Here is a 14,348-nt window from a genome sequence, read left to right as displayed (position 1 = left end):
GTGTATTAGAGAGAATTCTTACTGTGAATCACACCCTAATCTAGAAATACTTGACTCAATTTCTGCTGAGTTTTCCACACCTGACTATGGAGAGAAATTCACAATGACCTTTCTTGAAACAACTGAACTGTCTCTGAGGAACTTATCAATTAGTTTTTGAATATTGGTGGATTTCTTTCCTTTTTTTGTAAATATAGAAAGCTTTGTACAAAGAAAGTATGTCATGATGTAATCCTTATTATTGCTATTACTACTGCTGATGATTTTACAGAAATATTATGCTTTCCTTGTAATATATCAGTTAAAATCAAATTCAGTATATATAAATATACATAAGTATAAATATAGATCTGTGGTTTTATAGAGCAATTCCAACTCTCTGCCTAAATCCCTCGTGCCTCCAGTGCCGAAGGCCATTTGGCAATAATGACAATAATGACAATAATGTCACAAGTCAAACAGCAGCTCTGTGACTCCTCCTTTAATATGTGACTCTCTCCACCCTTTTGCCTGGAGGGTGCCATCATTACAGTCAATTTCAAGATTTTCAAACTAACAAGAACCAAGACAACAATAACAAATACAGTCTCCAAATCGACAGCATCTAAAAAGTCCCCAGAGGTTACAGATGTATTAATAACATGGTATTTTCTAAACAATTTCTGAACATGTGATTTTCTGGCCTCTCTGAGTAGGCACGTGTACACACACACATCCCAATTTCTGCTCCAGCTCAGCCATCTCCTGGAGATACTCCATCATCCAGCATAATCCACATAAAAAGGCATCTTCCAGCCCAGCACAAGAGGCTCTCCACTGATCTGTCAGTGAAATTTGTACAGCTCTGGATCCCCTCGCTGACAACACGCTCCCAAAACAGCCACGGGATATGTCAGCAAATTCACACAAGCCAGCTCCAACTATCAAAATATCACAGAGCAGCCCCAGTGACGGGTGAAACAGACAGATTCAAAACTGCACCATGTTTTATAGATTATAACATCTCGGAATACACCTGGAAGCAGAATTTTATTTATTAAACTGCTTGTTATAGCCTGTCACATTCTGTCAACTAGAAGAAAAATCTGCTTTGGAAACTACTTTCACACTGACTACAAAATAAAAGAACAAAATAAATCAGTTGGTATTTTTGACACCAACATGGAAAGGCCAAGCATGACCAAAGAAGTGTGCTGGGGAATTTTGTATTGGAGCAATCCTTCTTTCTAGTTTGTACTCGTTCTCCTCCAATTTCAGAGCTCACAGCTGTCTCCCCTTCCATCTTTTTATCAGTTCTGCTACAAGGATGATATTCACAGCTGGGAATCTTCAGAAGGGACCAACAAGAATCTTCAAGTCCAACTCTTCAGTGAATGCCCCATGCAAAGATAAAATCCTCCTTAGAAACTTGGCATTATCAGCACCAGGCTGTAACAAACTGAACTAATGCAGTTGAAATTTTATTGACTGATTACAATTGTGGGCTCCTGCTCTTTCAGGCACGATGGTGAATTTCCAAAGGACAGCTGATAATACGAAAAACCCACGGAGAGAACTGTCCATCCCTAGAAACAACTGTGGCTGTAACACACAAATCCCATACACGGCCCAAGTGTTGGAGTGGTGCCTTCTGCCCCAACAATCAAACATGAAATCTGATTTCCTGCAATCTGCAGCCCCAGTGGCTTCTGAGAGGAGCACATGGGCCGTTATCAGCTCTGCTAATAAGAATTCATGTAACTTTATCAAAGGAATTCAACGCAGTGTCTGGGATATAATGAAGAACACATTTTTTCTGGTTTGATGACTACACATCAAGAATAATCTTTTTCTACTTCCACTCTGAGGTTACTTAAATATCTTATGCACAGAATCCTTGAATGGTTAGGGTTAGAAGTTCACTAAGGATTTATTACCTTTTATTATCAGGAATATTCTAATGCACGAAGCATTCTAAACCACTTTGGAGATGAACCTTAATGTGCAGTTTTGTCTCAGCCTTGCTGTGTTGAAGCCTCTGGGCAGCAAGTCCTCCACAAAAGGGAAGACAGAGCCCTTAATTGCCATCTTAATGTGACTGTTACACAGGAGACAGACACACTCCACAGAGCCATCTTAGATATTCAAGATCAAATTAGAAAAAAGTCCCTGAGTACACAAAAAATGCTACACAAAATACCATCCACCAGTGCTGGGTTTGCTCTTCTGACAGCAGGAGCACACACTGCTGTCACAATCATGAGCTCTCCATTTCACTGATCTGGAACATCCAGCTGTGGGCAGCAGGACAAGCTCTGGCTCGCTGGATGGAACCCTCAGGAAAGAACTGTTTTATGAAGCGCAGCTTCTGTGAATTTCTTGAAGGTCTCCCTCAGTCACAAATACTGCAAAACTTCCAGAGTCACCAATTAACAATTTTTATGGCTAATTTGAATTTTTATCTGTATTTTTATCCCTTTCTTCCTCTGTGTGTGCACAGCTGTACACTTGGGCACACAAATGCAGGGGCACAGTGCTCCTGAGCAGGCTCGGCGCTCAGGCAGGGGAGGCTGAGCCCCTGCTGGTGCATTCCCCAAGATCACAAGGATTTCTGAATGACAAAAACATTCAGCAACCTCTCAGGACACAGATTGTCCACATCCTACTGCTCATAATGAGGACTGAAGGCAAACTTATTAAATAACTCACAGACATTAAAAATGTCACCAACTGCAGGTCTCAGGTTAATGACTTTGCACCAGAGCTGACACCAAGCAGAGAATCCAGCAGGTCAGCTTTAAGACCAGTGCTAAGGAAAAGATTCCTGGGCCTAATCCAAAAGCTTTCTTAGGTCACTGGGTGAAAATCAACAGTTCTTCTCCTCTTTTTATACTTTTCAAACTTGATCTAGCTCAGATGAGGCTACATAAAGCAATTCACAGTATTGGAGGAGAAGTGGGAATGTCCCTGAAGAGACTGAAGAGTAGCTTCCTGATCTCCCTCTTTTTTGCCCATTTTATTGCACAGACTGACATGAATGCATACCTTACTAAAAATTTGTTTCAAAGCCTTTTCAGTAAAGAAAATTTCATTATTTCACCATGTTTATACAGATTCATAATTTGTAGTGTTTAGACGGTGGTACATTAAAGTCACTGAAATCTAATAAATTAAACATATTAATAAATTATATATCAATGCAAGAAACTGCCTTAGCCCATCTGGCAAGCTAACTCTGAAGTAGGTATTTTACTCATCAGAAAAAGAGCATTCCTAAAAATAATTCTGCAAATAAAGCTCTAATATAAACTTAATGTAAAAGGTGTGACCTTGGAGTACTTCACTAGCATCTCTTGCATAATTGCCTTTATATTTATAAATCTTTCAGCAGTGGTTAAGCACACAATCATAACATCATGAGTACAGACACTTCAAAAATTAAAGCTTTACCTTTATGAATTATTTACATTTTGTGAATCTAAGTGTTAATAGAGTTTGCCTTGGTTTTATGGGTTTGGGGTTTTTTGGATTTGATGACTGACAGACAATCACATCTACTATTAGGCCACCTTTTTAACAGCTGTCAGTTCACTTGTAGGTTAAATTTAACAACAAAAAAACACTTGTGGAAAATACCTCCACCCAGAAGGCACTGTGCTTCTAATCTTTCAGTATTCTCTGAAGATAGAAAATGTAAAAATATCTCTAACTTATCCAGAGGACACTTACACTGTGCATATCACTCAAGGCTTTGAGAAAAAGAAACCTTTAAATTCATGTACTACTGCACCCACTGCTGAAGTGTGTCACAGACCCTGTGGTTGTGATACTCACACTCAAACACCAGAATGAACATGGTTTCACTCCTGATTTGGGGAGTTCTTCGTGTATTCATGAACACACTTGTGAAGAAAACAGCTTTTTTTCTCATTATATCTTTAAGATGCAGTACTGACAAGTCAAACAAGCAGCACAGAGACCATGTGAGGTGCTGGCACCTCCTGCACACTTTGCACAGCCACTGTGTGGTTCAGCTTCGTGCTCCTTGTTCTCCTTCTCCTTCCTTCCCTTTTCCATCTGGATGCTTTCAGATTAATTGCTGGGAAAGTCCCCTCTCTGGAGCACAGCCCCCACCAGCCTGTTGCTGTTTCAGGTGTTCTGCACCTGCTCATTCTCCTCCCCTCACATCCTGAGTAGCCCAGTCCTTTGGCAGTGATTAATTTAAACAGCATAAACCCTCTTTTCTGCTAATGAAATCCAATAAATAAATATGGTTATTCTTTCATTACCGTGGTCTCTGGCCATCTGAAAATATTTCACTCAGCGGACAGAAATGGTGCAAAATTCCCCTTTCCTTGAAGCAATAAAGGAAGAGGTGTTCTTTAATAAACTGGGAAGGGAGAGCTGCCAGATGCAGAGTTTGGACACTACCACGTGCTGGGCAGCCCCAGAGCCTGGATTTGGGCTCTGGAGATGCAGGTTGGGCTGGAGGAGGGAGCACTGCCCCCAGGCTGCTCTGGGAGTGCAGGCCAAGCCCCCTTTTCAGCAAAAATCTTATTTATTTGTACTCACAGACTGCACAAACAGTGGGTAAGGCTGACAATACTGTCATTAATGGAATTTTCCCACAATATTTTCCTCTGGTTTGCACCCCAAACCCCCTGTGAACATGCTATCCATGTCTGGTTAACAACCAGGAGCACGAGCTGGAGGGAAAACCTTCCAAAAGACCAAGCTTTGGTCAAACTGTTCCCACTGAAGACATCCTGTACATCCCCACTGATTTCACTGTGGCAAGAGCTGGGCCAGTGCCTTTTACTGCTCCAGCCTGTGTGAGGAGTTTGAAATATTTCTTGTCATGCAGTCAAACAGAATAATTGTACCAGCATCTAAATCCGGCTGGAAGGCACGGCCAAATTCTTTTCTGGCTCATTTCACCTTCCTAATGCCAGAACTCATATGGAGCTTTCTGTAAAGCCTATACAGGGCTGTGTCAAACACAATCCTACCCCACACAATAGAGATTTTTTCCAGGATATGTATTGAAGCAGATGAATTTAAAGTGTAGTTTCTGTGAGTAATTGTGCAGGTAAAATGTGGGCTGTGTTCTAGGGGGGGTTTGTAACTGTTTCCTTGCACAAGTGATTTCAAAATAAAGTGCAGATTACTCTTGATATGTTTTTCACTCAGAAATAGATGCACAGGCAAAATGCTGGTGTAACATGACAGAAAAAGGCATTTGACAAAAATATAGTACTGTATGCAATCCATGCAGTAAAAACAATTTTAGATATATATAAAAAGACCCCAAACCATGCAGACTACCAAAGATGTTTGACTTTGTTGCCCTCTAATGTTAAATCTGACCATATTTCCTCTAAAAGGATGATGAAAAGAAGCAGAGTAATTGAGATTTAATGGCATTTCTCCTTCAAAAAGCTTACAGGTACAGCTGTAACTGGGCACTAAATGCTCTGCAATGAGACAACCACCAATTCTGGAAATTCTGCCCCACCAAAACATCCAAACAAATCACAGAAATTGCAACAACCTCATAGTAAATGTCTTTTAAAGAAGCACTGTTGTGAAGCCGTGCTCTCCTCAGCCCTAATTACCTTGAAATTACTTTGATGAGAACAAAGTGGCACATTTTTGTCTGTTGCTGAGATCACTTAAAATGGAACATGGAAAACAAAACCTGTATATCCTGAGGGATATTTTATCTATAATCATTACAGTAACTTTAATCATTTTTTAATGCTAATATTTCAATAAATAGTACTCCTGATAAATTTGAGTTCCTTAATTTTTAATTGTTGCTATCTTAATTGTTGTAGAGAGCTCAGCTTTGTGAATTTATGTCAAGGTGTATAACACAAACACACATTCAATATATGCCTTCAATAATTTCTTTGTTGTTTGAAAACTTCCAACTTACAGCAAAGCTGGCATTTTATGGCCTGCAGAGCTATAAATCATTTTTAAAATCATGATGATATTACTCAAAACAGATGTGAAAACATATGTTTGCCACGGTTGTATAAACCGCTTACTTGTCATACTTAATAAATGTTGATACTTTTATTTTAACTACATTCCTTCTTAATAACTTTGAAAATCTTTTCCATGGTGAATATATTTCGCCTTGGTAAGAGCAATGGCAGGTTTGGAAAAACAAAGCTTGCTCTGTATACAAATTACATGGATGTTTTCTGTAGGGCAAGGCAGCACAGATCCCACTCCTCACACTGTCCACACCTGACTCTAAACCACTCAACATAATTGAGCCCAAAATAATTACAGAGAAAAACAGTAACAGTATTAGGAACAAAGAATCCACACAGGACTGGGACAAATCATTGAGGACTAACCCCAGTGGTTGCTACAGAAAGTGCAGTACAGGTCTGTCCCACTGATTAATGCACCATCAGCTTGGAATCCTGGATATAAATGTTGGTGCCTTTACAATTTCTGTATTAGTCCCACTATAATGTCATCAAAAGGTTCTGGTTCTGGAGCCATGGGATGACTTGAAAAATCACATCTGTACATGACAACAAAAAATAAATTTCTCATTCTCATATTTTCTGAGAAAAATTTGACATCTGCAGACCAAGCAGAAAAGAAGCTTTGTTCTATCTCTAAAATAATATTTTAAAATGTCTCATGATTTTGAAACATTTTTTTTCTGATGCAGGTGGATCTCTGCTCACTAAATTAATTCCAAAAACATCCCCTAAGTGCATGCAGAACTAACACATGTATAAAGACGTATTTCCCAGTACTTAATCAATTAAAGAAATTATGCAAAAATGTAGACTAGGAAATGAATAAACCTACACAACTTTAATCTTAAGGAGAATTATGCCACACAAACTGTTAGCATCAGATCTTTGTGATTTCATCCATGTTAAAAGGAATGATCACAGAAGCCTGGGAATTGGGTTCACAGGTGGTGGAGGTTCAATTATTTTCGCTTTGGGGATTTCTGAATTATTTTTTCAGATTTTTAAACTGTACCTTCCTTCATCCATCCTGAGTGACAGAACTGCTACTACCAAGAAGTACATGATTTGCATCTTTGAACCCCACAGGATACTGAATTGTTTCACTGAAAAATTACTGAACATGTGGCAAGAAACCATGTACAGTTCAACAGAATTATAATCAACTGCACTTTCAGGCTTAGATTAAATACTCACTATGCAATTACTACAGAAATGTAATTTTTAAATCTTAGGAGTGAAGGTATGGCTGGTAACTTTCTGTAAATGTCAACAGGAGTCAAGAGGGAAGGATTTAAGCAGGATGATCCAGACAGAAAATTACCTCAGAATGGCACACAAGGGCTCTTTTGGGGTTCATGAGGAAAGTGCTTAAATGTCCAGAAAAACCAGTGAATAGAAAACAGCTTCTGTCTTCAAGGAGAGTTGAGTACAGAAATACAAAAGATAAGGAGGAAGTTTCAGGCTCTTCCTACCCATGACTGGATCAGTCACAGACCTCTAAGGAATAGAGCTGATCGTACAAAACCCTGACACTGCTCAAATAATTTTATATAACTCTGGAACCACAGGGCATGGAGGGGCCCCAAATTCTCTTCTGAGTAGCCCATAAAATGGTCTATGCCTGCCTTTTAGCTTCCTCTGAAAATACATGAAAATCACCTCAACCAAAATATAAATCAGTTTGTGCTTTCGTTTATGATGATAAATACAAATATTCTCAGTAGACTTACAAGAACATTTAGCTTATGTTGTCTCTTCCTTCTCCTTCTTTCCTTTCACATCTTTTTCAGTCTAAAACCTCACTACCCCCCTCAACATCTCTTTGCAGTTTTTTCCCCAGAATAAATCCCTGAGTATTCACATCTTCCAGCACCCAAGAACCTCTGCAAGGAGATCTCAGCAGAGGAAGCACTTCCCTGCCTACAGGAGAATCCCCCCAGGCCAAACATCACCTCCTCCCTTGCTGCCCCTCACTGGTGGGACAATATAAAATTGTATTGCTCACCCAGAGCAGTCTGCACACACATCCCCTGAAGGCAAACAAACAATAGCACATGACTGATCAAATATTTGCCTGGAACTTCATAAATAATTGAGCCAAAAGACCTGCAAAATATTACCCTCATGCTATATAAACAGAGAGAAGCCACATTCTCATTGCTTACACTTCCATGTGAGTTCACTGGATACATTATTCATTGCAATTAGGCACTTAGTTCTCTTAAATTAGTAATATAATGTCATTGCATATGCAGAACATGAGAAAAAGGAATAAAACACATAATAAGTGCAATTAAATGCCTGAGATGGAAAACAGTCTGTGATTTTTACCTTTCTCCTTTTGTATTTTTTTTAGGCTGGTCCCAGTTTCTTGGTCAATGAGTTCTCCTTCCCTGCTGTTGGTCAGCATGGCTAAAAAAATCAGAGGGTACAGTTAAATAACACTGTCAGTAAAAAAATGTTAAGAGAAAAGAAAATATTAAATTATATTTCCTCTTCGTTGATATTTTGGTATTTTAACTCTTAGAGCCAAGTAAAATATGCAGTAAAAGCTAATCTGTTCAAGTTTATTAGACAAGGATACCAAGATAGAACAAATTACTACTGAGATGAATGTGATTTCTTATGAAATGTTCAAATTAATTAATTAGAGGGAAAAGTACTTCCCAAAAACCATTTTGGGGAAAAATGCATTTAAAGAATTAAGTATTAGTAATTATCTATAAAGCAGTAAGCTTAATAAAAACCACAGATTGCCAGATCATAGCCCAAATTGACTGGTGACAGCAAAACACCCCCCAACATTTCAGTGCTGAAGGGAATTCTTCACTTAACACCTGCAGTTTATGACTTCAGGATGCCTCTTTCTTTGTTCTTATTTGATGAAAACATTTCCTTCTCTGCAATCCACCAATTACAGACCTCACAGTTATTCCAGGGAGGACACTTGCTACAAATTTCATCACCATGTTTTAGAGAGAGCTTTTTTTTATAATTGCAAAAGTAAAAATCCTTGTATCTGTCAATGAAAAATACTTATCCATATCTTTACAACAGTAGATCTCTACATACAGACATCAACAGTCTCTTTTCCCTGCTGCTACAGGAAGTTAAAAGTTTCTTGTCCTGTGTATTTCCAGTCTTATTTTACACAGGAAAAAGATAAGGGGACTACTCCACAGTCTCTGCCCTGTGTGTGCACAGATTTAGGCAGAGCATCCAGGTTCTATCCACTGTGCTGGGCAGTGCTGTGGTGCTGCTGCAAGGACCAGGGTCAGAACTCCAAAATCTCAGGGGTAGGTTGTGCATAGGAGGGAGCTCTCCAGTGACTCACCCGGAGTACATGGCTTCTGTGGTTTAAATCTGGCTCAGCAATGCCTGCACGGGCTCCAGGCCATGAGGAGACAGCAGTGTTGACACACACTGACGTGAGGAGATGTTAATTGACTTGCCCTAGATCCCTCTTGGAAGCACCAAGAATAGGATCTAAACTTCCTCTAGACGGAATTAGCATTTTAATCGATAGTGCACAGGCTGTGAAAGCTGGGGTGGAGGGACCAAAAAAGCCAGAAAGGCCTCAGCCTCAGAGTGATGAAGGAATGTGTGGGCACAAGGAGGTTTTTGGAACAAAAAAGTCATCATATAATCTGTGACTTTCCTCACACACATGCAGAGAAAAAGATACCTTGCTCTTTTTAAACAGCAGGTGCCTTGAGCAGCACTTCCCTACCCAAGCACACTGAGGGAGATGGTTGGACCAGGGAAGGGTGCAAGGGTGATCCCTCTGTGCAGGGCATAGTGGCACAGGAGGAAGTCAAGAGGAGGCGCTGGGCTCTGCTGAGTGATGAACTTCTCAGAATTCACAGAATTACGAGGTTGGGAGACCTTAAAGATCATTGAGTCCATGACTACCTCAACTAAACCATGGCACTGAGTGCCACACCCAGTCTGTTTTTAAACACATCCGGGGCTGGTGACTCCACCACCTCCCAGGCAGAGCATTCCAGAACTTTATCACCCTTTCTGTAAAAAACTTCTTCCTAATATCCAACCTGTATTTCCGTTGACAAAGCGTGAGACTGTCTTTAACTAAAAAACCAAGAGGTGAACTTCCTGCGTTATTTCCTTTCAAGTGAGCGCTTCCCTGCGCGTTCCCAGCACACAAAGGCCGCGAGGGAATGTGAGGGGAGCGAGGGGCTGTGAAAGGAGTGAAGGGCTGTGAGGGGAGCGAGGGGCTGGAAGGGAGTGAGGGGCTGTGAGGGGAACCAGGGGCTGTGAGGGGAGTGAGGGGCTGTGAGGGGAGCGAGGGGCTGGAGGGGAGTGAAGGGCTGTGAGGGGAGTGAGGGGTTGGAGGGAAGTGAGGGGCTGTGAGGGGCTGCGAGGGGAGCCAGGGGCTGCGAGGGGAGCGAGGGGCTGTGAGGGGAGCAAGAGGCTGTGAGGGGCTGCGAGGGGAGTGAGGGGCTGTGAGGGGAGCCAGGGGCTGTGAGGGGAGTGAGGGGCTGTGAGGGGCTGTGAGGGGAGCAAGAGGCTGGTGAGAGGAGCGAGGGTCTGTGAGGGGCTGCGAGGGGAGCCAGGGGCTGTGAGGGGCTGCGAGGGGAGCGAGGGGCTGTGAGGGGCTGTGAGGGGAGCCAGGGGCTGTGAGGGGAGCCAGGGTCTGTGAGGGGCTGCGAGGGGAGCGAGGCGGCGGCACTGACCGATCCTGTCGGGGGTGGTGTCCAGCTGGGACGGAGAGCTGGACACGCTGCTGCTGGGGTGCGAGGACGCGTGGCTGCCGGGCCGCTGGCTGTCCTCCAGGGACGGCGCCGGGGAAGGGCTGTCCTGGATCCTCTCCTGCAAACAGAAGCAAAGCAAAGCTGGGCCCTTTCATCCACGGGTTTCACCGAGGTTCAGGCTAAAACAGTGAGGTTGGCTTAAAAGTAATGGTAACAAATGGTGTTGCTGAGGTAAACAGAGAACAGAACTCGTGTCCAAGAGCAGCGTAGTCATCTACAGCCAAAACCAACACTGGCTTCTACTAACAATGTGTCTGAGCTTAACTGATCATTTGCCACCTTTTTGTTGTTGGCAACTTTTTATGTTCTAGGTTTTTCACACGTAGGAACATATAGAATATTCTTTCATGTTGCTTTCACAAACTACTTTTAATCCACAGGTAGTGAGATTGCCATATATGAGTCACATTTCAAATAAACAATTCACAGTTGGACTGAACTGTCACTAAATGCAGTCAAATTTGTAATTAGAATCTGTACTTGTGAATTTGTAACTAGAATCTGTACCTGAATAAATTACATCAGTTTCTTCTCAGGACAGCATCTGAACAAATGATAAATGCTGTGGCTCTGGGACAAACTTCCCTCTTGCATGAAAAGCACCAGGGGTTAACCAAAACGAGAGTCTGCTTGCAAAATGTCACATTTATATTTGCACAAGAAACTTTGATATTACCTCTAATTTAAATATATATAGTACTTGAGGTAAGGAGGGGAAAAAAAGGGTAAGAAATAAAAAAAAAAAAAAAAAAAGGTAAAGTAAATTCTGCATTTCTGTGTATCTATGCTTGAAGATGCCATGGAATTTTCATCAGTAAAAATCTTTAGGAAGGTCAGACAAACAAGGCATAAGTAAAAATTCATCTTTAAGACAAGAGATAATCAGACCACTTGAGATCCTTTCAAGCCACTGTTTCCACACACATACTTTTAATTAAAAATTTCAGTGCCCTTCATTCCTGTTCCCAGAATCAACAGAAAATTAAAATCTTCTGAAAGGGACAGTACCTAGAGTCACTCTAGGTATTTTTCTCCTGAAGTGCCTTCTGTTTTAAAACCTCTATCCAAGTCCTTGAAGGTCTATTTCCAAGGGAGAGACACTAATAAGAAAAAATGGTTAAATTTACAGAACTCCAGAACCTGAACCTCTGGAGTTGCCCTTATCCCTGGCAATCAGCTGCTTCTTGTGCAAACCCAGAACTGAAATCTAACTTCCTTTTTTTAAAAAAAGAGATTCTCTTGCCTCCACCTCACTAAAAATCACAACTAGAGTCCATCTGGGAAAGTTGGCTCCAAGGAACTTTGCAATCTTTTCTCCTTTCTAACCTATTCTGAAGATGTTTCATTAGGAATATTCAATCTGGCTCCTTGGTAGCAATTTACTGTGTACTCTGGAAAATAAACTCAGAAGCATCTGAAGTTTTTATGCAGTTTTCTAGGTGGAAGCCTGAATCAATAATGTAGCTTTGGGAAACACATGGTGGTTCCTAGAAGATTTTCCATTATAAATCCCTGATATAAAAGCTGCTGTTTGGATGTATCAGGGCAGTTCATTAATTACACTGCCAGCAAGATCAACAAGAATATTCTGTTTCCCATTAAAACCATCCCTCTAAGCCACAGTCATCTTTGTATTTACAGATACTTCTGAGGGTTATGCAAAGGGAACGTGAGATTGGATCCTCCTCAGAGCATGGGATGGCATCTCCCAATTCCAACCACAGCAGCTGAGAATGTGGCACCAGAGCTGGTTTTAATAGGATTGTTATTGTACATTAAATAACAACCCAGCCCCAAACCATGTAACAGATGTGTATCTATTACATAGCTGTTAATCCTCAATGGATCAGTTTCACTAATTATCTGTTATTTAATGAATGTACAGTAACTAATAGACCTGAAAGGGAGACTTTTAATGCTAATATTTAACAGATATGAGTCTATTACGTTGAGTCACAAGTTTTTATAATTTTGAAAACTGAATGGCTTTACACAAATTAGTTTTCAAATTCTGTGGGAGAAGAAAAAAGATCCAATTCACTGAGCTTAAAGTGTCCTGTGTTTTCTTCCTTTTGGCCTCCAAAAAGAGGGTTTGGAGGCTGCTGAGATGAACAGATGAGTAAAAGGGAGTTGGGACTTTGTGGATGTGCTGCTTATTGAGTTGCTTTTGAAAGGCACATTCTTACCCCAAAAAGTACTGTCCTAAATAACAAACCATACACAAGCAATCCTGAGTGGATAAATCCTGTGTGTTTTTTACCTTTGTGCAAATAATAGCTTCCAAATAGGTTCCTGCTAACAGGTTACAACACTGACTGCAATTTCATTTGCATGGATTTCAGTTTTAACAGTCCTCTTTGGCACTATTTCCTCTCTTTTAACCACGAAGAGCACTCAATTTACAATTAAGATATCATTTTGAAATGATTAATTTTACAGAAGAGTGCATAGTTTAAGTAAATTTCATTGTCTACTGCAACCATGAAAATGAATAGCCAAGGAGAGGACATGCCAACTGTTCTGCAAAAAAACCCTATGAACAAATATGACTAGGAATTAACACTTAGATATCACACAAACAGCCATATATGTCATCTTAAATGGAAGTTATTTGAGTAATTCAAAAGCTGATGATTTGGAAAAGCAAAGTATTCTAGCTCCTTCTGGTAACTGCATTTCCCATTGTCTCTCACTATGAAATAATCTCTGCTTGCAGTAATTTGCTTTCAGACTCAGGGTCTTGGTTTGAAATCTTTAGGCAGATGCACAAGTGTCAAATAAAAATGTCCTTCCTAATCACACAGTGAGTCACTTTCTAAGAGAATTAGTTGATTATTTCATCTAATGCCTTACCAGTTACACCAATGTACAGGCACTGGGAAAGCAGAGCTTTCCCTAGAAGCAAGAAAGGAGATGAAATTCCCTCTGTACCATATATGCTCCAAATGAGGATGGAGTATCACCATGTGAGGCTGCATATGGATCAAGAAATTGTCCATTTCTAAATGTTTATGTGGAAATGTGCTGAACTGCCCTCCTATAATGAATAATGCTATGAGCAGACTCTTCTTTTGCTGGTAAACAGATCCATTTTTCAGTCCTGTAATCAGTATGCATCTATTTAGCTACTTAACAGCAATGTGCTCTGGTTCATTAGGTAGCTACTGTTGTGTCTCAGCCTAGTTAAAATTTCACAGCAAGTTAATCTATTTTATTACAAATGAGAACACAAGTGATAATGTCCTCACCATTTTCCAAACACAGGGTTAACAGTATTTGTAACAAATCAATGAGGGCATTTAAATAGGAAAATTGCAAATCTAAAATCTTAACATTTTGTTTTACACATTGATGACTTCATTTGTTTTGTCATCTATGTATTTTATAACCTCGTTACTTTTCATATATTTCCCCCCACTGAAAATGGCTCAGATCCCCCTGCACCATGCAGGGCAGCCTGGTCACACACTAGGTAAACTCACAGTGATAAAAAAACATTCCTAAGTAAAGTAATATTTTTACCATTTATATTTATTCCTATTCATAAATTTACAAGATTAATATTCCAGGTTATAATTGAATGAATTAT

General features: G+C 40.4%; 1 protein-coding gene across 2 annotated transcripts in view; it reads right to left on the bottom strand.

The window, feature by feature from the left end:
• Window positions 1-14,348, bottom strand: part of DACH2 (dachshund family transcription factor 2) — a 241,850-nt gene that overhangs the window by 35,051 nt on the left and 192,451 nt on the right. For both annotated transcript variants that reach the window (XM_059859504.1, XM_059859503.1), the window contains exons 6-7: window positions 10,682-10,817; window positions 8,319-8,399 (exon numbers count right to left, since the gene is read on the bottom strand). In XM_059859504.1, coding sequence (XP_059715487.1) covers window positions 8,319-8,399; window positions 10,682-10,817 — 217 coding nt within the window. The remainder of the gene's footprint in view (window positions 1-8,318; window positions 8,400-10,681; window positions 10,818-14,348) is intronic.

Source organism: Haemorhous mexicanus, chromosome 14 (genome assembly GCF_027477595.1).
Source record: "Haemorhous mexicanus isolate bHaeMex1 chromosome 14, bHaeMex1.pri, whole genome shotgun sequence".
NCBI lineage: Eukaryota > Metazoa > Chordata > Aves > Passeriformes > Fringillidae > Haemorhous > Haemorhous mexicanus.
Note: the sequence above shows the minus strand (reverse complement) of the source record. Positions and strands in the feature narration are given on the sequence as shown.